Below are 26,890 nucleotides of genomic sequence, written 5' to 3'. Positions count from 1 at the left end.
TTAAAAAAATATATCAAAAATCATTTTCTATTAGAAATGAAAATTATAAAATGTGTTTGTTTTTACACGAGTTCTGCCTTCGAGTTAACCGGCGATGACTTATCGACAATCACTTTATTACTGCTATTTGTATTAGTATTATTGATAGTATTGTTACTGCTATTAGTGTTCATTAAAATGGAGTCAAAATCGTTGTCCAAAGTATTTGTCTGAGGAATCACTCGAAATGCGCTTAAGTTAACCAAAGTTGACGCCTGTCTTGAACTGGATTTACTGTCCGAATACTTGTAGTGATGGTATGACATGGCGTGCAATTGGCTTCGCGATCGTCGATATAGATATTGATTGCAATCGAAATCACCCGAAGATTCACTATAATTGGAAGTCCGAACTAAATATTTTTTAAAAAAAAATAGTTAATATTATAATATACAGTATTAATATWWTAGTSWAYATTATTAAATAAGTATACAAATTATAAGAATCTATTCTATTGAATACCTCTTTCGAGTGCAATCGACTCAATTCTTCGACAAGAAGTGGTCGACGACGAGAGTTCACCGAAATCGGAGTTGAGAGCAGTTCCACCACTAGAACAGCCTTCACCGCAACGGGTTCTCATTCTGTGTCAACAATTAATTAAGTTTGTTTTAGTCATTAATTGTCGCWAAAATCATTTAATTAATAATGAATGCTATAATACCGTCTCCACAATCGTAGGAAAGCTCTCTTAAACATTGCTAATGTTATGGGATAACCGATAACTTTACTCAATTGTTCACTGGTTTCACCAAATGAAGTGGTCAGCGGTGATACATATATGGGATAACCAATTGGCTGATCACACGACGAATTTATTATATTTCTAATTAGAAAATCATTTTATTATTTAAAAAAAMTGTTATTCAAGACTTGTATATTTAATTGCATTCAAATGTCTGACCTTAAGGCCTGTTTTGCATTCTGAATGGAACCGCGCTCTGGATTACGATTTCTGTATGAAATTTAATTTAATTAATAAGAGATATGAAAACAATAACAACAAAACATACCTGAAGTATATCAACTCCTGTTGCTGTCCGGCCCATAAACCTCTTACACATTCTCTATTGATCTATTCAAACAGCAAACGATATATTTATAAATGAATCAATTGATTAAAAAAAACAAAGAGAAAAACCTTTATGACTCTGAAGCTGAGGTATCTCTTGTTTAACATAATAATCTTATACTGATCGGCTCCGTCATCAAACACACGCCTCAGTGCCAACAATGAAGGAACATTAGATAGGACGGCATTCCTCCAGGCGGGATCAGCTTCATGTGATATAACTAAATTCATCTCATAGTTCTGTATGGAATCATATAATGTCGGATTGTCATCATATTCCTCAGTGGACATAAAGTGGTCTTGATGCAGTTTAAGAGCCATTCGAACTGTTCCACAATTGTATTTCCATATTAATAAAAATGGTTAAAATAAAACAATAATAGTGACAAACCTGCCGGTGCTATGACTTTGCGTAAGAGATCCATGTCTTGGAAAACCCATTCGTCTTTAGGCGAAGTGATTCTAAAGTCTCCCTTAAAGAGTGCGTGTAATCCAAACAACAAGAACTCAACGCTTGTGAATGAATTGTGATGAGAGGCGGCACTCAATGCACGTCTCGCCAAAAGACTTAGACTCAGACATAACGAGACAATAGAGCTCTCCTTTTCATCATTTAGTTCCCATTCAGACTTYGATTGTTTAACTTTTTGTCGCAAACAATAGACAATCCAATCCAAATAAACACTACCAAAACTGCTTCGTGTAATGCCTGAGCTTCGGAAGTCATAGTCTTCATCAACACTGGCATTAAATATGGGATCGAGTTCTACAAAATTTTGCTCTTTTACACAATTGTTTGCTTCTTTAATCTCATTATTAGTGATCCATTTGTCCAAACTTTTCGATTTAATACAATAATATATAACTGATTTAACGTAATAAATAATAAGCGCTTTTCTCAGGTCATATGGCTGTAGCATAGTTAGGGCCGAATTATCACTTATTGAATAGCCTTCCAAAACATACTTAATATGAGTCACTTCCCACGATAGCCATCGCTGATTAAAAGCCGCATTTATAGACAACATTCCTGGGATGTGACCTGAAATGGCAATAATTTTAATTTTAAATTACGATTTATTATTACGGGTTATAGTAAACAGTTAAGTCAAATACAAACCGGGTTCACAACAACAACAGCCCTCATCTTCACTGACACCTTCACTAATGGCTTCGACTTCTCTTTGTTGACAATAAGTACCTCTAAATTCAAGTCCTCTTACTTGGAATGTGACCAAACCGTTACCCAATTCAATAATATGAACTAAACAATTAAGATTATCACTGGCCAATACAAAACAATCGCCTTGAGATACCGGTCCCCATCGACCCAATACTAAATCACCGTAAAGTGAGTGCTGTAGAGATCGTGTCAAGTGTTCATAAAATATTGAATTGAGATTATTATCGTCGGCACCCAATTGACTCCTTTCAAGTTGTGAGGCAAGTCTTGTATTGGAGTGATCTACTCGTTTAGTACTAAAAAAAATTAAAACACATTAATTAATTTAAAAAACAATATAAAAAATAAGATATACTGTACTTATAATCTCTTTCCCAAAATTTAACGGGTCTGACATACGAGGCAAAGAATATGGCGCTGCCGAGGATGGGCTGCAAAGGTGCCGACAATATTGAAGATATAAGTGCCTGAACAAAGAGCATTGCTGAATCTGGGATCGGGAATAAAACAAATTAACAAAATGTTTAAATAATTTAAATTTGATAATTATTATAATAATTTCTATTACGAGGAACACTAAAAGGTTGAGCAAACGCGTGGAAAGCACTGCCCCATGTTATTTGCCAGGGGGCTACATATGTCACCACAAATCGCACCTTCAATAACAACTCGTAAAACTATTTATAAAATAAAAAATAATAAACAAATTCAATATAAATATTTACCGATAAACTGTATAGTGTTTATATATTTTTTAAATATATGTTATACCTTATAGTAAACAATTGATAAAACAAAATAATTCATTAGAAACGCTTCCGAACGCATTCTCAGATCAAAGTTGAACAATAAATAAGTGAAAACAAGTATAATGTGGTTATGAGACGAATCGTTGAAAGTACTTCTTAAGCATTTGAAGCCACAGATCACTACAATTAGTGTCCCTAAACTATTGATTTTAATAATAGGATTTAATAAATTGTTGTCATGAAAGTCATTATTTATATTTAAAAAACAATAAGAGATACTAACTAAAGACCATATTTTGTAAGTATTGTTTGACTATCATTAGTAATGGCGCTCAAGAAGACCAATGGATAGATAACATTCTTCTCGATGAGCCAAAGCCAAGCGTGAAGTTTCTCAAACCACATCACCTTTGCTTGTGCTAAAAGATTAGATAAATGAAAAACAATTTTTTTATATTACCGGTAAATAGATCTCAATTAATTTATTTATAAAATATATAAATGAATTTAATTTAATCCATCATTACCTCTAACTTCAAAGTGATGATATTCTCTCGCTTTGAATACCGGATGAGCAAAACAAAGCCACGGAAGTTGTTTTCGGAAGTGATTCAAAATATAATGTAAAAGAAATCCCCAAATAATGGACCATAAAAACAAAAATATCTCGACGTATGGCTAGAATTGAGTTTAATTTTTAAAAATTTATGGTAATATTAATATATATAATATCGTTATAATACAGTATATATTATAAATTGTTTATTAATCCTTACTTGAAGTGTAAAAATAGTGCTGACATGAGTGGCAAAGACAACGATTGTTATAAAAACACATAAAATTAAGTCCGATTGTAATCTCATTATCTTTTAGTGAAAAAATAAATAAAAATTATTATTAATTGATTATCAATTCAATAAATTTTATACACAATCTTATCAATCAATCAATAGTTAACTCACAACAGTATTTTCTAACTTTTGTGGCAATGGATCCACAATTTCTGTTCCCGGTTTATCACCACTGGAATCATTGATTCCATAGTTGGAATCATCATTAGTTAGTTGAGTTGAATCGTGATTTTCTTGAGATCTGTTAGTAAAATTAAATTTAGTTTGTCGACATTGAAAGCATTTTTTTATAAGACTCCAATAAAGTGATGGATCGCTTGAACTTCGGCTTAAGTGATAACAAGTGGACAACAATAGGCCACAAAAGACAGAGAATGTTGGCGTTTGTGTGCTTTTATTGTTCACAAGTGCCACCAAAGCAAATGAATAGAGCAATGAAATGGCAATAATACTTCTTAAGAGACTATAAGTGGCAGATGTTAGTCCCATAGTGGCCGCAGTGCCGCCCAATATATTAATATCGATTTGTTCGCATAAATACATTAAAAAAGTGCTAATTTGTGGCAATAGTCCAAAACTGAATAATAGTGGAAAACTTAACAAAAATATAATACATAAGTTTCGCACTATTTCTATAATTGTATCATTAAATAGATCGATGCCATATATAACAAATGATAATGATTTGTCTGACTTATTTAAATCCATATAATGTTGACTTAATAATAATATAGAGCTGGCTATACAAAAATAAACGGGTCTACTGTATAGGGTTACCCGATTATAGCCGTGTGTTGGCGATGCCGCGTCTGGCTGTACACTCTATTAGATACCAAACAAAAATAATAGTAAAATTAATTTTTACGTCAAAATTAGTTATTAGTTTAAAAAAAAATACCTTTAAAAGTGTATATTGTGAACTAGCAATAACTAAGCAAAAAACAATTAGCCACAAATCGTGGAAAAAGTTATTAAAAAGTAAAATTGAGCCAAAAATGGACACCATTATAGCCAATAGTATGGATGCAATCAATTCAAATGTAGTCAAACTTCTATCAAGTAATGCCAGAAGTGTTAACCTATCGAATCTAACTTTGATTGCTTTAAATGGAAATATCCATAATTTATAGTATTGTGTCGGTTTGTGTTGAGGAACTGGCGATGAAAATTCGCCAAATCTTAACGGATACATTTCAGTCATATTTGTTGTATTCAAACCGGTACCAGAACTGTGATTAAACAAAATACTGGTCGCTATATCAAGACGTCTTGAACCTCTGGTTCTCGGAAAAGCTGTGACTGTGTATTAAAAAAACAATAATTTAAATATAAAAGTTATTATAAAAACCAAACATCTATTATATAATAATAATAATATGTTGACTAACTTGGAAACGATTCGGCAAACAGTGAGTTAGCACTCGGCTGCTGAAGAGTTCGACTTAAGTCATGGGGAGCGGCGGCGGCGGCGTCACTAAATTGTGGCCTTAATAGACTAGATTCGAATAATTGTTTCGGTGTATGTAAAACATTGGCCGGACTGTCCAAAACAACAGTAGATCCCGATGACGACGACGAAGAATTCCACTTTTGTCGCGACTGATCCGCTCGCATTGCATTATAGAGTTCAATGTCGAGCAATGCTTTATCATTATTCATAAGACCTCTGGCAACACCACTACTATTATCATCGAAAGTATATGTTAACCAATTTCCTCTTTCGTCTTGAAATACATGAACAGCGCCAAGATTGGTGTCTTCGTGTGATTTGGCCAAATGGGTGCCCGGYTGTGACAATATACGGGCCAACATGTAAGGTGGCGGACCGTTATCTGGATTTAAATTTTGCGATGACTCTAAAGCAGCTGCCAATGAAGCCATTATCTCACTGTTTGGTTCGTTTTGATTAAGATTTTGTTGAGAATATAAACTAACGCTTTGTTCACTTCTTTTAGAGCTTCTTCTTCTTCGTTGAATATCATGTCTCAAAGCTTTCGATTCATGATTTGGACCAAACTCTTGGCTTTCACTCTTAGATCTGGTTTCAGAAACTTTTCTAATTTTATTAGTCTTCAGCTCATGAGGTATTTGTTTGGATGGACCGGCAATACATTTGGGTTCCAATGGTGTGACCATTGATGTAGTCCTTGAATTAGAGGAATTGCTTTTATTTATCTCAGCCGTCAATGGAACAGTTTCGTCGTTCACAGATAGAGATGAATGGCTCGATGACAGTGAACTGCTTCGAGATGTATAGGAATTGCTTCCATTACGACTGCTTTCAATGTCTGATTCACTTGAAAAGTTTTGGGCACTTTTTTTGATCAGTTCATTGTTGGCACTACAGTTGTCACTGAATTGGATCACTTTATCACTCTTTTTAGTTAACGATATCTTCCCCGAACTACAAGACTTGGACACATTTCTTCTGTTTAGTGTTCGCCGCGGTTTTGCTGGTTTTTGAACTTTTCGTTTTTTTACTTTTTGGCAATAATTGACAACAAGTGATACATCACTTTCGTCTCCGTCATCGCAATCACTGGATTTTATTTTCTTCGTCGGCGACTCATTCAGTACTTCAGTTTCAGTGGTTTGTGTCTCAGTTTCATCAATTGTTTTAATTGTCTTCTTTGAACTATTAATAGAAGAACTACTAATAGTTTGTGTGATTTTGTCTTTATTTTGTGGACTTTCTCCAGTTTTTACATTTTCATTGTTTTGTTGGCAATTCTTTTCATTTAAATTGGGTGTCGTATGTCTTAAAGCAATTTCGCTGTCATTATTGGAAATATCATCCACAGAGTCATCTATTTGTGTCGTTGTAATTATTTCAAGACTTACAGGATGTGATGGCGGAACAGATGACAGTTTTTTATCTGATGTACATTGCGTTGTCTCCAATTCGCTATGAGCTCTTCGGACAACATTTTCTACTCTTTTTCTTGTGGAATGAGATTCATTGATTGGGTTGGTCTGAGCCCTGAGCACTGCCGGGTCCTGAGCCATAAATCCCAACTCAAGTGATGTCCCCTTCACGAGTTGGTGGTCACTATTGTCTACATTTTCACACTTTTTGGTCAACAAATTGATATCACTTATCGCACTTATATGCGATATAACTTCATTGTCAGTCACTTCAGGCACTGTTTCTGAAGTTTGGCCACAAGTTGTTGTCGATGTAGTCATTAGTGTTGAACAACTAGTAATGGCAACGAGTGACGAGTTCATGTTATTACTATTAAGAACCTTCGACGGCTCCGATGCCAAACCAATCGAAGAACCGGAACTATTTCGGTGATGAACATCAACCTCAAGATCTATAACACTTGTCGTCGCATTATTTGTGGCCATTCTTTCATTACAATCGTTGTTACTGTGATTTAAATTGCTATTACTTGATGTCTTCTGAAACAAACCAATCGAATCACTTCTTGTAGATTCGTTGCCATTAGTATTGTCTGCGATGACAATCATTTCGATGTTTTCCTTCTTATCGTTTCCATTAACCCCTGAGTTGTCGTTTTGCTCGAAGACTTTCATTTGATTGGCAAAGTTTTCGTCGTCCGATTGCTCCTATAGTTTACGAATAAAAACAACACTTTTTAGCCATTGATGGACAATAGTCTGTAGAGATAATAACAATAAATACCTTAGAAGTGGCAGAGTTTTCTTCGACAACACACTCGCCATAATCAAAGAGTCGATGAAGATATGCATTAACCAGTTTGATGACAGTAAAGATGACACCAATGCTGATACAATAGGCAATCCATGGCGTCCAAGAAGTGGCAATCAGTTGAATGACGAACGGAAGACAGAGAAAGACGAGCCAAACGTATAGATGAAAGACATTAGAGAAGTGGCTTTGTTTTGGATCAAAAAACCAGCCGCCGGTCAGTGACGCCCAAACACCTGATGTCAAAATGGACACCGTTTGCGAACCCATTGCGCGATACGATCACAAATGACCACTACTTCTTCTTGTGTGATGTTGTCGTTGGTGACAATCACTACAATAATCGCCGTAATAATGACCAATCATTTGGTCTCTGAAGAAGTTTTATTTGTTTTGTGCACTCATTTGGCTATCATTTGTGACTAAAAATATATTTTACTTTAATATTAACCAAACAGTCATTCATTCATAACATTCATATAAATATTGACATCAAATCATATGTTTGCTTAATATTAATACATATTATTTAATAAACAAATTCATAAATTACAGTACTTTTGCCTATATTTTCAAATTATAAAAATATTTTTTTCAAAAAATACAAAATTACTAATAATTTATTTTTTCTATTTATTTAATATGATATTATTAAAAAATTTATTCACGTATTAGTTTAATTAATATTTATGAACAATTTTTTATTAAATTTTTGTATTTGTTTGACTCATTTTTAAAAATTTGTTTAATAATTTCTATTATAAAATTTAACATCAATTTGTTTTAATTTTTAATATAACTTATATATAAATTATGAAAATTAAAAAAAACATTTTTAATTTTAAATAATTGTTTACTCTTAATTTATTTTATTAATTAATAACATAAATTTAAACTCTGATTTATTTATTTAATTTATATAATAAATTAGTTTTTATTAAAGATCATTAATATACAGTTATTTATTATAAAAGTTAATTAACAAAAATTTGAAATAAAAAATTGTTATTTTTTAAATGTCTATTAATTATTAATGATATAAATATACTTTATATTATTAAATACTTATTGTTAAGTTTATGATTTAAGTGTGAAAAAATTATAAAATGTTTACTTAAATAATTAATAATTTCTTGTATTTATTTAAATTTAATATTACAATTAATTAAATAACTGATCCACTCTTAATCTATTGTTGACTTTTAATTATTTAACTTAAAAATAAGTAAATATATTATAATCACAGTATTGTTTGCTAACACAAATATTTAAAAAATATTATTAAATTTATATAAATAACATTGAGTTTTAATATAATGATAGTTAATAAAACATAAATATGCAAAATTAATTATAAAATTAATTGCAATATAAAGATATGTTATATGCGTTAAAAGTGTATTTTTGGGAAATGTGTTATAAATAATAATTTTTAAAATAAAATAAATTTTAAACTCTTAATGAAATAATTTTTTTAAATGTGCTATTTTCATTTGTATTATACTGTATATAAATTTATATATATATATCATTTTTAGTATTGATATTTAATTTATTTTATTTTTAGAAAATATGTACAAATAAATTTTTTTAGCTATATATTCTGTTTAGAATTACAATACAATGATAAACTTTCAATGTTATAAACATTATTTTATTTCATAATCTTTTTTTTAAATACACTATTATATATAAATTAATATTTTTTATCTGTTTGTGTATTAATATAAAAATTTATACTATATATAATATTACTGTATTATAGTTGTGTAAATTATTATATTTGATATATTTGACAATAATATGAATAATAGATATTCTGTTTTTTCAAAAGTTGTGGATTTTATTTTTATTTTTTTCATAATACATGTATTAATATTTATACAATAAAAAAATATTAAATATAATAGTTTTGTTTATTTTATTGAATGCATGAATAAATCTTTTCAATTTTTAAATATTCTAATAATATATAATTTTCAATATTTCAATAAAAATATATTCCTATAGTCTTTGTTAAGTTGTCTTAATATTATATAGTATAGTATTTTACTGCATATAATATGATATATCAAAATAAAATAAATTATATAAATTAGAAGCAAAACACATAAATCTCATAAATATTATATTTTATATAAAGTTGATATCAAATTAAATAAAAATGAAGTCAAGTGTATATAACTATCATAAAAAGTCAAATCTTATATATTAAATAAATAAAGAAAAACTTGTTTTAAAAGACAATTGCGACCAAAAAAGCGGAACATTTAATTAAACCGCAAATATTTATTGCTATTAAACACTCTTATATAACATTTTAAAATTTTTGCGGATTTTCGACAATAATTTAATGTTTTTTCTACTTATCCACTAAAATATTTAAAGATAAGTCTCTCAATCGATTCATAACTTTTATGCAAACATCTGATACCTGTTTTCAGAAGTTAGTTAAATTAGGTCATCCCTGTTATGGGTCAACAAACCTATAGTGTTTGAGTGGCAACTTTGAGTTGTCTTTTTTTTAAGTATAGTTGTAAAACAATTTACCGTTAATTGAATTTTATTTATTAAAAAATATTGATTAAAACAATGACCAACCGTTTTACCGAATTGGAAACAATTGGTCCAAAATTACCGTGCGATTCGGATATACCTAACCAACTATGCATTCCTCAGTGGTTAGACAAAGATAAGGTCACTCGAGCGCAATATTTGGCCAAAAAGTACTTCTTTGGCATTTGTTTTGCACATTTGTCTGGTTTAGTACTTCTGGTTCATATTAAGTCAATTTTGGTGCCATTATTATCTACGGGTAACTCCCGAAGTACTGCTCACTTGTTTAGCCGATATTTTCGGACATTGCTTCACGTGAAGAGTTGGTATGACGGAGATATTTGGGACATCAATAGTAAAAGTCATCAATCAATTATGCAGGTAATATATACACTTTATTTAATTTACAATTAAAATTTTTCCTAGATCATTATTTAAAATACAAATTTAAGTATTACTAATCAGTAATTTTATTTATAATTTATAATATATATATATATATATATATATATATATATATATTAAAAATCTAAAAAAATTAAAAAATCTAATAAAATATATTATTCATTTATAAACATATTTAAAACTATATATATTTTAATCTATAGGTTCGAAAAATGCATAGCAAAGTGTCAAAGAGTTTGAATAATTGTAAAGGCGTTGAAATGTATGATAATAAAAGTTTGTCTCAATTTGATATGATGATTACACAGGTACTATACAATTTATTATTATAAATTTAATTATAAAGTTTTAAAAATTATTTTTATTAATTTAATTAATATTTTATTTGAAAATATAGTTTGCATTCATAGGCTTTATAGCTCTATATCCACGACAAGTGGGTTTCAGTGAATCTGCCAAAGATTTGGATGCATTGATGCACTTTTGGAAAGGAATCGGCTATTTGTTGGGCATTGAAGACAAATACAACTTATGTAACGGAAGTGTCGATGAAACTAAAGAGTTGTGTCAATTAATTTTGGAAAAACAGCTAAAGAAGTCTATTATAGAAACACCAGTAAAGGAATCAATTGATATGAGTCGAGGTATTGTTAATTCAATTAAACTATACATCCGTTTACTCAGCTATGAAGCTCTCACTAAATATTTATTTGAATTAATTAATATTCAACGAGACATCAAACTAACTGTTTTTTCAAACATATCCTATCATTCATTGAAAATATCACTAAACTATTTGTGTCACATCTCGATCTTTGCCATAATATTTAATTCATTAATTAGATTATCAATATATCTAACAAATACCAGTTGGAGACAAAAATATATTAAAAATTATTTAACATTAAATTATGATTTGGATTTACCACCAAATTTAGACCATAAACTTAATACAAATATTGAAGTTGTTCCTGTTTAATTATGATATTTTTTTAAATAAATAAACTTTATTTAATAATAAAAATTACTTAAATATTTTGTTTTTTATATTTTATTTTATTTTTATAATATAAAATATTATGTATTCTACAATATATTATTTGTAATATTAATTAAATTTTTATAAAAGCTAATTATAATTTAAAGTATATAATCTAATGATTTTGTTTGTTTTAATAATAAGCATTTAAAAATTTAATAAACTATTTATAAAAATATTTGACTTGTATATTAAAAAATTATTTTTTAAAATTATTAAATTGCAGTGCATTACTAATTATTTTAATTATAATTTATAAGTGTATAATAATTTTAATTAATCTTTTATACTAAATATTATTTTTAATGTAAATTTTTAGAAAAATATTTAAAATCTATTTTTGAAACTACACTAAACAAATAATATTTTATATAAAAATAGTATTATTTAGTAATAAATAAAATCTAATTTAATTACATACTATATTTATACTCCGGTTTAAAACTAAATTAAATGAACAGTGTAGTTTTAACAAAATTAAAAATGATCAAATATTATTAGATTTAACTTTAATAAAATTAAATTAAAAATTTTGAAAAAACTTAAAAAATTATTTTCTATTGGTTTCTTCAATTATAAAATGTATAGAAATCAATATAAATTTATAGCATAATAGTCATAAAGTTATATGAATATTATTACTGACTTTAATTGATTACAAAATATTATTTTTAAATTATATATCTCTGCTTTTCAGAATTAGTAATTATATATAAAATTTGATTTTTTTAAATCAAAAAATTTATAATATGTTATTTGTTAAAGATTATTCATATTAAAGATTATTTATTTTGCTGTTTAAGTATAGTATATTAATATTTAAAATTTAAAAATTAATTAAAATATATTAATTATCAATTTTAAATAAATAATACCCAATTTATATTTTAAATATTTTTTTGCAAAATTGTTGCAAATTAATAATTAATTTCTTAGAAATTAATATAACATTATTTATATAAATATATATTAAGTATCTCTCATCAGATAAATGCTAAGTCGGAACAAAATTGTTATAAAAATAAATAATTATGATTGCAATAACAACATCAAATATTATGTAGTATTAACCCTAAAAATTTATATCAAAAATTACAGTAATATGTTTGCTTAGCTTTTGTTATTAGTATCCTATACTATATAATATATTGTATATACTCTACTGTTATGTTGTTAACGTAAGCTATTAATAATTGCAACTCATTATAGCATAGATTTTTATTTTTAAAAAATAAACTCATAATTATTTATTAATTTAATTTAATTAATATGAACTTATGTTTGTTCTATGGTTTTAAAAACAATTTTTAGCATCAAATCAATAGTTATAATGTTCACTAAGCATTAAAAATTATGGTTTGTAAGCACAGAATATTTTATTATTATTATTATTATTTTATTTTTATTAAGCACTCAACACATAGAGAATAATATTCTGTGTGTTAAAAGAATATTCTGTTTGTGTGATAATAAACCGTGAATTAAGTCATTTGCAAAAACAATAAATTTTTATAAAATGCTTTTGAATTTTCTCTATATAAACAAAAGCATTAATATAAATGTCATTTGCAAACCATTAACTCAAACATATAAATAAATATATATATATATATATATATATATATATATATATATATATAAAGATAATAATATATACTATTTATACCATTATTATTACAATTTTCTAATATTTAAAAAAATTGGCATCGAAACATTGAATTGTAAAAAACAAAAAATTTCAATTATTTATATTACTTTTATTGCTTTTCTAATAATAAAAACAAATTATTAATTTATTATAAATATTATATTTAATATAATATTAATATAATAATATAAATCTTATCAATAAAAAGAATCTGAATAATAATAATCATAATAATTAATATAATAAGTATAATAAGTATAATAATAATAATAATAGTAATATCATTATTAACTGTATATATAGAGAGAGTTGTATAAGTAATTTGTTATACAATTGTTTTAATTTATTATTAATTGATTTATAAATCATATCCTAAATAAATATGAATTATAATATAACACAGAGTTTGTTATTTCTATTCGATGTCGAGTTGTTTGTATGTCTTGCGGCACCAGACGTGTGGCCATCAGATATAGTAACCTTAATTTGGTCGGTATTATAGTCAGTGCTGCTATGATCTCGATGGTGATGGTGTTCACCACCCGATCGGCTCTCAATCAGTTGACTTTCAATTGTTTTCATTATATCCCTGAAGATTGTTGTCACTCTCCAGTTGTATTTGGCTGAGCACTCAATATAACTACATTTCCACTGTTTTTTGACCATATTTGCCAACTCTTTGAATGCCGGAGTTATGTTGTCTTCATGAGCTGGATGATGATGAACTGGTAAATGATGGTGTGTCTGATGATGATGGTGATGATGCGGATGATGATGATGATGATGATGGTGATGATCTTTATGGCCTCTAATAGTTGCCAACACATTCATACAGAGGTCGGCTTTATTGGCTACAATCCAAACGGGAATGTTTTGCATATTTCGACTTTCAAACAGTTGGTCACGAATTACTAAGCAATAAATATATATACAGTATATATATATATATATCAATAATTATAAATATTTTTAATTTAACTATTAATTTATTAAATAATTAGAGGGGATATACATATAATATTATATATATATATCCCGAAAAACAAGTAAATTGATGGCAATATTGTTGGATACCTTTAACGTACTGAAAAGTATAGGGAGAGGTTAGATCAAAGACAAGGAGATATCCGTGAGCATTGCGAAGAGCGCTCCGGCGATAATCGGTCCACTCTTGCAGCGCATTGTTAGGAAAGTAGCTGATGGCTGGCATATCTATGATCTTGATTTGGTATAGATTTGAGTTCATCACAACTGAAAAACTATAGGTATCTCCCGATTGAGGAGTTGGCTGATACGAGACAGAGAAGTTATTCTCTATAAACTGTTGAACTAAAGATGTTTTGCCGACACCACAACTCCCTAATACACACAGTTTAACCAAACGAGGCATTTAACCGATAACCGGATGCATACTCTAAGCCCACTCTTGGCGTCAACATTGCCGCCGATCAGCACTTAGACTACAGGTTAGTGGTGTTATTACCGATAGGTTAGTTGTGAGCCACATATCATTCAACGAAAAAAATAAACTACTTATTGCTTCTTCACATTGCACTTGAATGTAGTTTTTATTTTGTTTAAAAATTAAACTCTCATTACATTTAAATAAATATATATATAATAAATATATATTTATATACCATTAAAACATCAAATGACATAATTATGAAGCAGTTATGCGACTCGTAATGCCTTTCAAACACAATGGCCGACCAAAAAAAATCAATGATTTCACTGATTCACTGATTCTGTTCTGTGATTCTGTGTGAACACAGCAGTCATGTCTGAAACCATCACTTGTCTCATAACTCCTATCGATTTGTGTCCCATTATCTCAATATTGTGCACAACATGTGAATGCATTACAACACTTATATACACTTATATACAGAATATACTGTATGTATAGCTATTCTGTTCATTCATTCATTGCCTTTTCAGCGCTTATATCAGCGATTCTGTGATTTTGTTTTCCAGTCATTCAATTCATACATTCATAACGATTCCGTGCTTTTCATTCGCAAAATTATGAGTTTCTCTCTCTCTCTCAAAAATTTATGTATCTTTTGATTATCGCTTTTCTAAACGCAACGACAATTAAATTGTCATTTATCTACCAGTAATTTATTATTAATTATTTATTATGTATAGGAAAATTGGTTTAATGGATGTAAAGCGTGTGTAATATATGATCAATTAATTGATATATAAAACTAGCTGTTTGTGCGCAATCCATGCGATTCATTATATTTTTCAATAATAATAAAGAGATAAAAACAAACTCATAATTATTTAGTTTTTTTTGAAATCAATTTACGCGTCAATAATTATAATTCATAATTAAACAGTAATTATTATATTTTTTTATTTTTAAATTAATTTAATAATAATGGTAGTTTTTTTTGTTTATTTGTAAATAAATGCAAATCTAAACTAAAGTTATGATGACTAGAAAGTGTGAAATGTAAATATAAAAAATAATAACATTGGTTTTTATAATTAAATAGCTAACATTTAAATAATAATATAAAAAAAATTAATAATAAAAACTCTAAAAATCGTATATATAATTTCATGATTTTTTTCGTGTGAAAAATATAATAATTATAATAAATAAATTGCTTAATAAAAAAAATGAGAGGAACATATATATATATATATAATAACACTAACTATATTTTTTTTATAAATCACCAAAAAAACACATTTAATGCAGCAGTTTGTTTGTTCAAATGATTTTTTAATCAAACGAGTCGATCGCGTTGTATTGAATGTGACGATAGGACACTACTTGGGTTACGGTTTACCTAAATATTAATTTGTCTGAATTATTATAACATTAGTTTCTTATATTGCAAAGCATTTTTTTGGCTCATTTTTTATACTATATTTCGCTTTAGAATTCAATTTTAAATTATTTTCACTATTATACTGTATTAATTTAAAAAAAATTAATTGATATTAATATCTTATTTTTTTCAGAGTACAGTATTAAAGCAAAATATAGTTTTTTTTGGGCCAAATAGTTGAAAGCGTATTTCCCATTTTTTTTTGGATAAGTGATTAGAAACTCACTCCATTAGGTCTTCTATCGGTTCCTTTAAGTAATAGATCCGCAAATTCTGTTTCTAGTATCTGTCGTGCCTTTTAAAAATAAATAAATAAATAAATGACAAAAAAACATATTTATTTTATTATTTTGAAAAATAATCTGATCCAATACCTGAACGTTTTGTGTGGGTATTTGTAAAGCTAAAGCCATCTGYAAATCATCAAACGTGTCGTCCAGTGCTAGAAGAGCGCCGTGAACTCCCGATTCCGTTAAATTATTAGAATATTCTTTAAGTCCTACAAAATTACACCATTTGATGATCCTTTCATTTGACCAAACAATTACATCTATTATTTTAGACAAAAAATAATCTTAGTTTAGAGTTCATAATCACTTCCATCGATGAATACCAATCAAAAACATACCAATGATATCGTGTTCACTATTTCTTCGTCTCTCTTCTAATAGACTTTTATCATAATTAAGTCGTTTTAAGCAATTGATTCCATACTGAAGACTTGTTCGATGAAAGGCGTCGATCATTTTTAAGTGCACTCTCAGGTCTTTTTTTGTTAAGTGATCTAACATACGGGCGTCGACTAAACACTCCATAAACACTGATCTATATTGTGGTAAACCTAATGCTGGCAACCAATCGTTGCCAATCCATTCGTGATTCATTTCGCCGAAAGCTAGACTTGTATGCGTTGGCTTAGCCGCTGATGGAGATGTTAGTGCAACCATCTCTTGGATGGCCAGTCGAAGCTTCATTCGATGTAATGGATTACTAATACCTATTTCCCGTTGAATCTCAGTGTCAGATAAGGCTGACATAATTGCACCGCTTTTGACGTTTGCACGACAAGCGGCCACATACCAGGCCGGCATTCCTACCCATAACTATAGAACATTGAAATTATAATTTAATTGATTTTTAAAAAATTCAATTTAATGGTATATATTTAATATGTACCTCAAGCCAGGCCACAATAGTTGGTCCGTTCCACAGAGCAAACGGAGTGCCAGCTTTCATGGCTTCCGCCAACAATTCGTGTTTCTTTTTAGTTCGACGATCAAAATCAGCTTTTTGTCCGCCTAATGGTGAAGACATTGGTGATCCCATATGGTTCATAGCTTCAGGCAATGACATATAATCACTAGTGTCGGGATAATTGGCATAAATCGGATTTCCTATAATACGATCGCCTTTCAGTTTTTCTCGTTTAGGACTCGAAAACAAACGACTAACTAATGATGACTTAATGCCTTTCTTTTTAGGATTTTGTGGCGAAGACATTATATATTGTGAATAGTGTTGGTGTTGGGGATGATTTGCTAACATTTGTTTATTTAATGAATCCATCGATGAATTTGCAGAAACTGACTGTAATTGATGATTGAGAACTGATTCATCTAAAGAGGAGCTATTGGGAGGCGGTCTGGAGTATAATGAAGATCTCGGCAGTACATCTGGGGGTACACTTGTAGTCCATGATTTTTGGGGCACATTCTTATTATCATTTAATGCCTGAGCAACTCGTTGTAGTCTAAGTGCCCGCGGAGTAGGAGGGCTTGCATCTGATCCTAAATCCTATGTTTATAAAATAAAATCAATGTTATATATATACATATGTATGTGTATATGTATTTGCAATAATTTTTAAATTTATTTATTACATGTGTATTTGAAACCATCATTTCTGTCTGATGATTGGCTGAAGAATATTGTGAATAATTAAGAGAAGGACCACCAGTTTGGGAAAGTGTTGATGGATACGAACCGGCGGTCTATAAGTTATATAAATATATACAGTATATATATATTGGATACAAATTATTATAAAAAATTAGTTAATATCAATAAAAATAATTTCATATAACATACGCTATAAAATTGGTTTAAGTAGTCGCGAGACGGACTGACTCTTGACTTGGGAGTCGACCGACCGCTTTGTGGCGGAGATATAGTCCTCTCGAATGAGAGGCCACGAGTCAGTAGACTCATGGAATCAATACTTCCAACCTGTGACTCGAGTTCCTCTGCCCGTTGCTCTGTATTTTGTTTCTCTTCTTGAATCAATCGGATCTCATTGTTGATGGCATCCAATTGTTGTTGAAGCATAATAGCTAGTGTTTGAGCGTCCGTATGTCCCGATGGCGACATCATATCCATTGTATCGAATATGCTTTCATTATCATCTGTTTGACTGCATTCAGTATCGCTGCCATCAAATGCTTGACTAACATTAGCGATAACTCTGGGCTCAATTTTATCCCATTCGTGTTCAAACAAATGTTGCTTATTCTTCATGTTGTCCTGAGCTGATATAATTCTTTGATTTCGTGTCACTGATGAAACTGAACCCAAATTATTATTATTATTATTAGTGATATTATTATTATTATTATGATTAGCCGTTTGCATTTCGACTCTCATTTTTGCAAAATCTTGTAATATCTTTCCCTTTTCCGATTGAGTTTCATCTAATAATTTATGAATTCGTTCCAATTCTTGTGACATTTGATTCTTATCCTCTAAAGCTGACATTCGTTCTTTTAGATGCAATTGAAGCCTTTCATTAGATTCAGCCAAAAGTTTATCAACAGTTGCCGACAATCGTTGATTGTGATCCTCATTCATGCGTTCCCTTTGTCGGGCTCTAAGTAATTCACTGGCCTTTTCTTCTAACTGTTGTTCTAGTCTTGAGATGCGTTCCTCGAGTGACAGTTTCCTGTCGTCGTCCATCTCATAATCGGTGACTTCAGTGCCGTCAGACATTGTCTCTTGTTTTTTGCTAAATTGTGTAAACTTTTGTTCGGCTAATTCAAGCCTCTCTGCCAGTGCTCTAATCTTTTCGTCGGATAACTTCAACTGAGCTTCTTTTGCATCCAACTCGTGCTCTAACTTTTCATTTAGATCGTGAAGAGATGTGCTCTCTCTTTGAGCGTTCAGATATCGCTTCTCAAGAGTTGTGATCCTCTCTTCCTGATCCTCTTTCTGTGCCTTATTTTCTCTTAAATCACAGTTTAATTTAATATTTTCTTCGCGAATTTGATGTAAATCTTTGTCAGTTTTTAAAATCATTTCTTCATAATCTCTTAATTTATTATTAAAATCTTGTAATTTAATCCTAGAATTAATTAATTCTTGTGTTTGTTTTTCAGTTAAACTAAGCGTTTCTTCACATTTTTGGTCGGAATCTAAGGCCTCAGAGCTGATCTGTCCGTTCATTTGATTAGAAGACTCACTTAATTGTGATATGTCTTGAATCTGTTGCTGCGTTTGTTTAGATTTAGTTAACTCTTCACTAGTTTTTGATAATTCTTCTTCTAAAGAGCTAATTTTATCCAATGATACTCTTAATCTTTCCCTAACTTTTTCATCTAAAGCTTTGTGATGTTCAAAGAGTGACTTTAAAGCTTTAAGTACTTCCACTTCGGATGAGACACCGGCCGGTGACTGTGCCTGACGTTTAACAACAGTCATCCTCAATGAGCGCTCGTGTCGTGAGACCAGACACTCCAAGTGCTCGAGTAATAACTGATATAATCAAAACAAATGTTAATTTATATCAATTAATATTTTTTATGTCAAATAATGTATTACTCGAGTATTATTTCGTTCGGCTTTCAGCTCTTGAATCTCTTCGTCCTTTTCGATGACATTTTCTCGCAATTGACTTAACTCTCGGGTAAGACTCGAAAACTCCTAAAACAATAAAGTGATTAAATATGTTATCAAATGAAACACTTTTAAAAAACACAATAATTGTATTAATTTCTTAACAATATATTGTATACTTGAGGCATATGTGATGACAGTTGTCGATGAAGTGAATCCCTTTCCTTCTCGATGTCCACCAGTTTGGTCTGAGTGTCGGTCAGATGTTCTTGAGTTTCCCTCAACGTCTCCATAAGTTTGTCTCTTTCGTCCAACATATTGACCATAAGCTGCTCAAAGTTGGCCTCATCGCCGGTGAACTGTCCGCTCCGTTGGGAGATACTGTCCTCCGAGATGGTGGGCATCACATCGCACATCATATTCCACATGTTTGGCCACCGATTGTAATCAACAACAACAGCAACACCACTGCCGACCAAAAATCAAATGGTCTTCAACTAAGAAAACAAATCACTGTCTTAATTGTGGCCATCGATCGCTAWTTGGATAACACATTTGATGGATCAAAGTAACCATCACTTTAATCACTAAAAAACCTGTTGATTATCACTTTAAAAACAATGTCTTCAATGATATGATTGAAAAACAAAAATATCTTTTTAAGGCAATCGAGAGCTCAATAATATTATAAATAAAATTATTAATGAAATTCAATGCAAATTATTTGAATATATGAATGAATGACTCAATAAAAATACACTCAATATTTAATAAACAAAATAATAATAAAACAAAACAATAGATTTGTATAACCAATGAGTTATTTAAGACGACTAGTGTTTAACTATTTATTATTTAGAATATAATTCAATCCAAATATTATTACATTAAAGCCATTCATTCATTCATTCATTCATTGAATGCAATCATCAATTGGTGTCAAAACATAACATTTACTCCATATTTAAAACCGAGAAGTTTGACAAATGCTAACAGTAGTAGAGGTGTTGACAGTTAAAACTCTATATAAAGATTATATAGAGATGTAAACATAATTAAGTTGAAGATAACTATTGGATTATACATTATATTGTCATCAATTATATTGGATTTATTAGAGGATTAGTTAATCCAAACAAAAATAATCGTTTTTTTATATTAACAAACACTTATAGCATTGTTGCTGTCAATTGATTTAATAGTTTTAAAAAAAAAATATTATTTAGTTTATAACACAATTTAAAAGTTAATTCTAATTTAAAAAAAATTATTTAATGTAAAAATTTTTATTTTTATTTATTCATTCATATCTGAATATGTCATATAAAGTATTTATATATTTTATAAAATACTGTTTAGTGTTTTATTTTTTTTGTTAAATTAAAATTTATATTAAAATTTAATTCACAATATTAAAAATATATTGCATTTGTCAATAAATGAGATCCAAAAAAAAAATAAAATCTATTTATATATATATATATATTTTAAATGCAAAAATAGTCGTTCACTTTAAGTGGAAAATATGTACTAAAAAAATAGTTCAAAATGCTCGCAGATCTTCATAAGTAAAAACTTGGAGTTTAATAGTTCCGACAATTTTGGACTCAGTTTTACGGCTAATTAGCTGCAACTCCTGGATGGACGTTGTGTTATCCAAACTGCTGTCCAAACCGTTAGTATTGATTTTAGGCAATACTTCAATGCGACCCAAAAAATAGTCAATGAGTAGACTTTGGTGCCATAACTTAAGTGTATAATAGAAAAAATAATATTTTAAATAAATAATAATTTACAGATAATTGTTAAATACATTACTTCGACAATAATGGAAACAAATCTATTGTGATAGAAGACAGCACTGAAGTGATTCCATTCGGGATTAAGTGTTTCGGGTATAGGACTCGATTTGACTGATTGTCTGCCGCAACGAATCACACAATAAGGATTTGCAGCTATTGATAAAATGAAAGATTTACCGGTTATTGTTATTTCAAATACTTTTTTTTATCGGTAAATATCAAATGCAATATTAATTTACATCCGAAGCTATCCTGACGTTCCAATATATTGGCACTGATTATAGTAATTCTTGTCACAAATTTGGGATATTTTGGTGAAACAAATGGCAACAGATTATGTCGAGGCATGTCTTGACTCAATACCCTTAATAATAAATAAATAGTAAAATCATTTATTTTTAACAAAAAAAAAAACTAAATAAAAAAATCTTACTTAAAATGTGAAAACTTATGTGAATAGACTCGCAAAATCACATTCATCTCTGGATCAGTACAAATGGGTTGTAAAAGATATCGACCGCTAATTAAGTCAATRCGTTTGAAAATATTTCGCTGTTTAAGTGCGTCAACAGTTAAGACATTTGGTACGCGATTTAAATTGTGAATTTTGAACTCTCGGTTTACTTCAATTTTATATAAATTAAAACCCATAGCCGCCGCTGATTGTCTGCTATTAGATTGCATTAAATCAATCATCACTTCAGCGCAATCGTCGGTGACATCGAAACAAAATTGATTGCTTGAATTGCCCGACAATTTCGACGCCCGGTCTCTGGTATACGTCCGGCATATTGTTACAGACGTAAAATATTTGCAAAACTCGTCAATTGGTATCCTTTAAAAAATAATTAAAATATAGATAATGAAATTCATACTTATTTTTTCAATGTCTATACCAAAAATCTTTTAAACGATCAAAATTTTGACCATTAGATGGAAAGTTACTAAAATATAAATAAACCGAAATATTACAGTTAATAAATAATTATAATTTATTTAAAATTTTAAGTAAATGACACCTCTTTTTGTGTGTTGAAGCAATTGTACACATTATACGAATGGATGCGTCTTTAATGTTGTCTTTGTTTAACGACAATGTCTTTCGGAATGTTCCACTCGAAGGCTTTTTAATACCTTTAATAATATAAATACAGTCTTCAATCAATCCATAAGTGTTTTGTAAAGATATTGCTTCCTTAAGAAATTTATTTAAATTAAATAATATTTATTTAAAGTAATATAAAATACATTACTTTGCTTTTGACACATAATATAGCATTTTTGTCGAGTTCTTCGCATAGCATACGAAACTGTTCCCGTTCTTTGCCATCACTTTTCAGTTCAATTGTCTCAACCATAGCTCCTGTCATATCGATGAGAGCCGTTTCGAGAGAAGAATTGCTGGCCATTGCTTCATAGGATCCATAAAGCTTTGAGTATGCCTTTCATACAAATATAATTAAATCATTGATAATTAAAAATGAAATCATTTACCGGYAAAAAAAAGTTTAAAGGAAASTCTAGTTTCAGTAATAATGATAGTATAAGACAAAAAGTTTCCTTATTATTAAAATTTAAATCACTTAAAAAAAACTTAATTAAATACTTTTTCAAATAATGGTAACCAAAAAACTGAATGACAGCGACTGCTACTGAAGACCAGTTGGTTGTCAAAAGTGGGCAATTTGTCGTCGATGACCACTTTAGTCCAGTGTCCCAAATGCCAGAATTTGAACTTTAAGATACCAAATAGGAAATGGGTGTCGGCTTTCGGGACCACCTAAAATGGACCGCCAATTATGACCCAAAAATTTGTTGTCAATTCATTTGCATATCATTTTACAAAACGGACAAAAAAAGCTAACCTTATATAACACACTCTTATGTGTTGCAATGGCCAGAGCGGCCGCAATAAACCACTTATTTGGTCCGTCGCCGACAAACTCGACCTCTTGAGCCGGACCTAACTTCTGGCGATACAATAGATGAGGTTCATCGGTCAACTCTTTTGGTCGTTTCCATATAATCTTCCCGACATCCAATTGTGTCCTGTATTGCGAACTAACGGCAACCGATTTGTCTTCAGCTTTGAACAATTGGTCGCTGAACGGCAGTCCGACGTCGGCCGCATCTTTGGCCAATTTTTTGAAGCTCTGTTTACGGAAGCGTTTCCTATTGCCGATAGTTTTGGCCATTTGTTTTCATTTAATATATATTAAACAAAACAAATATAAAGTGATTGTCTGTCTGTTTTGATGGTTAAGTACTGGCATTTAGTGTCTGTGTATTGGACTCAATGGACACATATTGTCGTCAAAAATGTGTTGACAWTTGTTTAGTCACTCTTCACATGATATAAGCACTCATTTCAAGCAAACAAACAATACATTTATAACCCATTTATGGCTTTAATGTGTTGTAAATAAAAAGGTATGCATTTGTGTGTCAAATATGCCAACCAATCGTCAATACAGTCTCTCTCTCTCTCTCTCTCTCTCTCTYTTTTTCTCTCTCTCTCTCTYTCTCTCTCTCTCTCTYTCTCTCTCTCTCTCTYTCTCTCTCTCTCTCTCTCTCTCTCTCTCTCTCTCTCTCTCTCTCTCTCTCTCTCTCTCTCTCTCTCTCTCTCTCTCTCTCTCTCTCTCTCTTTCTATGATTTTACACTAAAACTGTGTGAAAATTATATTATAGTCACGTATTGTTTTAATATATCATTGTTAACACTAACTAATCATTTTGTTTACAAACTAATTTTATTTAAAAATATTAGCCAAACAATGATAATAATTAGCATAWAATTTAAACTAAAGCTTGAAAAAAGTGTGTGAAAAATGTTTGTTATATATAATACTATTTATAAGATTTTATTTTTATTGAAAAAAAAGTTTTATAAACTTTTCCAAAAAAACTATTAAATTACATCATAAACATTGATTATATGATATTTAGTTTTCTCTCTCATATTTGCATTTATTAACTCTACGATACATTATATAGACGTATATTTAAAATTATGCAATTTTTATTAAAAAACATTTATTATATAATTTCAAAACAACTAATCACAGTATTTTAATGGAAATGTTTTAAAAAATAAATAAAAATCATATATTTCTAATTAATATTTATATATTGTATATAAAAATATTGACTAGTTGAGTTATTTAATTTTATTATTTAAAATATTATAAAACTTAATTATAAGTTTATTAATATATTTAAATAATTTAAGTCTTATAAAAGAGGATAATTTACAAATAAAATGCTAGTTTGTCAACCATAACATGTATTAATATAATAGTAGACTTATCATACATAAAATATACATGTAGATATTTATTTATATTTAAAAAATAGTTTTTTAAAAAATGAACATGATCAATCATAAAAAATGATAACAATTTAATACCAATGAATTACAAATTTATTTTATATTAAAATTTATTTCAAAATCAAATACTAGTATACATTTGACATTGACATCAGTGTGTTATCGCATTCATTATAATCATTGATAGTTTAATACAGTATTAATAGACTTCAAACACATTTGTATTTTACTGTTAGTAATACTGTTAGTAACGTATTATATGAGTGAACGATAAGTATATATTATAAACACAAACACAAAATAAATGGCAAATCATTTCAATTCAAAATAATAGTCAAACAATAATAAGAGCCGATTATTGTACCGATAGTTATCACCCGATTGTCACCACACAAGACACGTGTTTTTGTTGGTCATCCCATTGATTGAGAAATAGCCGCTAAACGCATCAAACAATTGAATTGAATTGGTTGAGACCTGTTTTGAGGTGATCACAGACACGTTTTTTCAGTGACACCAAAAGTTTTAACTATCGGGTAATTCACGCGACCAGTGGTCACAATCAATAGCCATGGCCTTTACGTTTGCCGCCTTCTCCTATATCTGTGGTCTCATTTTAGATGCTTTTCTCATCTTTTTTGCCGTTTTTCACGTATGTTTTTGTCAATAACTTCTTGTAAAAAATTATGTGCCGGTCGTTGATTTGGTCGGCCAATCGGTAATTGAATGAAATGTCTGGTAATAAAACCGGTTTGACTGACTGTTTGTCAACGACTYGGACACAATCATTGATTGTTTCGATTAATTGATTTTGATTCTTATGGTAACCTAATAATAGGTGATAGCGTTTGATGAGCTGAAGACTGATTTCAAGAATCCCATCGATCAGTGCAATACATTGAATCCAGTAATAACCGTATCTTTGATTATCATATATTAATTAATATACCATTTATTTAAACCTTTAGTTAGTTTTACCCGAATATGGCATTCATTTGGCATTCAATTTATTGTTTCTCTTTGCCGGCGAATGGTATACATATTTAGTGGATAATTTGATTTTATATAATAAATAAAACCAATAAAAAAGTAATTATTTGATTATTTTTATACCACAATCAATAGGTTGACAATTATTTTAAATGCACCGCTGATTGCTTATCACGTCTATAGGTATGTCATATTTATTAATTTTTCATTGATTAGCGAGACATCCAAATAACATGTGTGTATCGGTATATATATATATAATGTTAGATATAAGACGCGTCCGATAATGTCGAGTCCCGGTCTGTACGACCCGACAACTATTATGAATGCGGATCAGTTGTCCCGAGCCATGAAAGAAGGTTGGATCAAATTGGCCTTCTATTTGTTGTCATTCTTCTACTATCTTTACGGAATGATATACTCACTCATACAAAACCCATAACGACACTCAAAAAAACTAATCAAATCAACTAATTTTTTATATATACTATTATTATTATTATTATTATTATTATTATTATTATAAGTTTATATATTACTTAACTTTTTTTTAATATAATTTAAATTATTGATAGACATGTATACATCTAATCAGAGATATATATATAACTTAAATTTATATTAGATAACATATGAACAACAAGTTATTTATAATAATTTATATGTTATTATTTTTATTTGATTAACAATATCATTTGCTAAACATTTTTTCTTAATTAATGTCTTCAAATAACTCAATGATTTACAGTATATACTGTACTGAAACTAATAATTAATAATAGATTAGTGTTTATTATTCAGACATTTTTAAGGATAGTTTCAATGTGTTTATTGCATCCAAATAAATATTTTTTTTTATATATAAATTTGACAAAATT

The 26,890-nt window shown here is 29.2% G+C and overlaps 6 protein-coding genes across 7 annotated transcripts; 2 read left to right on the top strand and 4 right to left on the bottom strand.

Moving 5' to 3' along the window:
* Positions 1–62: 62 nt before the first annotated feature.
* LOC128952874 (pecanex-like protein 1) lies at positions 63–8,045 on the bottom strand. The gene is made up of 18 exons (XM_054298332.1): positions 7,544–8,045; positions 5,283–7,467; positions 4,793–5,193; positions 4,006–4,716; positions 3,820–3,909; positions 3,571–3,721; positions 3,327–3,462; positions 3,066–3,243; positions 2,863–2,971; positions 2,655–2,784; positions 2,232–2,590; positions 1,503–2,153; positions 1,181–1,437; positions 1,053–1,114; positions 944–994; positions 704–865; positions 502–623; positions 63–391 (listed from the first exon to the last, which is right to left on the bottom strand). Exons 1-18 carry the CDS (start codon positions 7,838–7,840, stop codon positions 63–65), a joined length of 6,381 nt encoding a protein of 2,126 aa, XP_054154307.1. The 5' UTR covers positions 7,841–8,045.
* Positions 8,046–10,162: 2,117 nt separating this feature from the next.
* On the top strand, positions 10,163–11,510 carry LOC128952872 (uncharacterized). Its single transcript, XM_054298331.1, has 4 exons — positions 10,163–10,507; positions 10,735–10,839; positions 10,929–11,205; positions 11,470–11,510. The coding sequence occupies exons 1-4, from the start codon at positions 10,163–10,165 to the stop codon at positions 11,508–11,510; spliced, it is 768 nt and encodes a 255-aa protein (XP_054154306.1).
* A 2,095-nt stretch (positions 11,511–13,605) lies between these two features.
* Positions 13,606–14,734, bottom strand: LOC128952869 (ras-like protein family member 10B). Its single transcript, XM_054298324.1, has 2 exons — positions 14,293–14,734; positions 13,606–14,129 (listed from the first exon to the last, which is right to left on the bottom strand). The coding sequence occupies exons 1-2, from the start codon at positions 14,606–14,608 to the stop codon at positions 13,606–13,608; spliced, it is 840 nt and encodes a 279-aa protein (XP_054154299.1). The 5' UTR covers positions 14,609–14,734.
* Positions 14,735–15,914: 1,180 nt separating this feature from the next.
* On the bottom strand, positions 15,915–20,624 carry LOC128951685 (liprin-alpha-1-like). 2 transcript variants are annotated; one of them, XM_054296934.1, is made up of 9 exons: positions 20,072–20,624; positions 19,878–19,979; positions 18,156–19,811; positions 17,948–18,058; positions 17,244–17,861; positions 16,696–17,170; positions 16,442–16,617; positions 16,294–16,362; positions 15,915–16,025 (listed from the first exon to the last, which is right to left on the bottom strand). In XM_054296934.1, the coding sequence occupies exons 1-9, from the start codon at positions 20,318–20,320 to the stop codon at positions 15,963–15,965; spliced, it is 3,519 nt and encodes a 1,172-aa protein (XP_054152909.1). In that variant the 5' UTR covers positions 20,321–20,624; the 3' UTR covers positions 15,915–15,962. The 2 variants fall into 2 exon arrangements, with proteins under 2 accessions (XP_054152909.1, XP_054152910.1); XM_054296935.1 differs by having other exon boundaries at positions 15,975–16,041.
* Positions 20,625–21,402: 778 nt separating this feature from the next.
* Positions 21,403–24,197, bottom strand: LOC128951692 (calpain-6-like). The gene is made up of 9 exons (XM_054296943.1): positions 23,560–24,197; positions 23,301–23,474; positions 22,948–23,136; positions 22,714–22,889; positions 22,591–22,638; positions 22,128–22,529; positions 21,934–22,058; positions 21,711–21,847; positions 21,403–21,639 (listed from the first exon to the last, which is right to left on the bottom strand). The coding sequence occupies exons 1-9, from the start codon at positions 23,887–23,889 to the stop codon at positions 21,436–21,438; spliced, it is 1,785 nt and encodes a 594-aa protein (XP_054152918.1). The 5' UTR covers positions 23,890–24,197; the 3' UTR covers positions 21,403–21,435.
* A 1,059-nt stretch (positions 24,198–25,256) lies between these two features.
* LOC128951696 (protein cornichon-like) lies at positions 25,257–26,515 on the top strand. The gene is made up of 5 exons (XM_054296950.1): positions 25,257–25,674; positions 25,861–25,929; positions 25,991–26,055; positions 26,148–26,195; positions 26,280–26,515. The coding sequence occupies exons 1-5, from the start codon at positions 25,594–25,596 to the stop codon at positions 26,452–26,454; spliced, it is 438 nt and encodes a 145-aa protein (XP_054152925.1). The 5' UTR covers positions 25,257–25,593; the 3' UTR covers positions 26,455–26,515.
* The last annotated feature ends 375 nt before the right edge of the window (positions 26,516–26,890 follow it).

This window comes from Oppia nitens, unplaced genomic scaffold, assembly GCF_028296485.1.
Source record: "Oppia nitens isolate AA-2021 unplaced genomic scaffold, nextdenovo-longstitch-racon4-pilon3 scaffold1_pilon_pilon_pilon, whole genome shotgun sequence".
Lineage (NCBI taxonomy): Eukaryota > Metazoa > Arthropoda > Arachnida > Sarcoptiformes > Oppiidae > Oppia > Oppia nitens.
Note: the sequence above shows the minus strand (reverse complement) of the source record. Positions and strands in the feature narration are given on the sequence as shown.

What these genes read in the sequence shown, in the direction of transcription:
- LOC128952872 (XM_054298331.1), top strand. Translation starts at nt 10,163, where the DNA reads ATGACCAACCGTTTTACCGAATTGGAAACAATTGGTCCAAAATTACCG. An exon ending in TTGATATGATGATTACACAG is followed by an intron (nt 10,840 to 10,928) that starts GTACTATACAAT and finishes TTGAAAATATAG; the next exon opens with TTTGCATTCATAGGCTTTAT. An exon ending in TTCAATTAAACTATACATCC is followed by an intron (nt 11,206 to 11,469) that starts GTTTACTCAGCT and finishes CACCAAATTTAG; the next exon opens with ACCATAAACTTAATACAAAT.
- LOC128952869 (XM_054298324.1), bottom strand. Translation starts at nt 14,608, where the DNA reads ATGCCTCGTTTGGTTAAACTGTGTGTATTAGGGAGTTGTGGTGTCGGC. An exon ending in TACTTTTCAGTACGTTAAAG is followed by an intron (nt 14,130 to 14,292) that starts GTATCCAACAAT and finishes TTTATTGCTTAG; the next exon opens with TAATTCGTGACCAACTGTTT.
- LOC128951696 (XM_054296950.1), top strand. Translation starts at nt 25,594, where the DNA reads ATGGCCTTTACGTTTGCCGCCTTCTCCTATATCTGTGGTCTCATTTTA. An exon ending in TCTTTTTTGCCGTTTTTCAC is followed by an intron (nt 25,675 to 25,860) that starts GTATGTTTTTGT and finishes ACCTAATAATAG; the next exon opens with GTGATAGCGTTTGATGAGCT. An exon ending in ATTGCTTATCACGTCTATAG is followed by an intron (nt 26,196 to 26,279) that starts GTATGTCATATT and finishes ATATAATGTTAG; the next exon opens with ATATAAGACGCGTCCGATAA.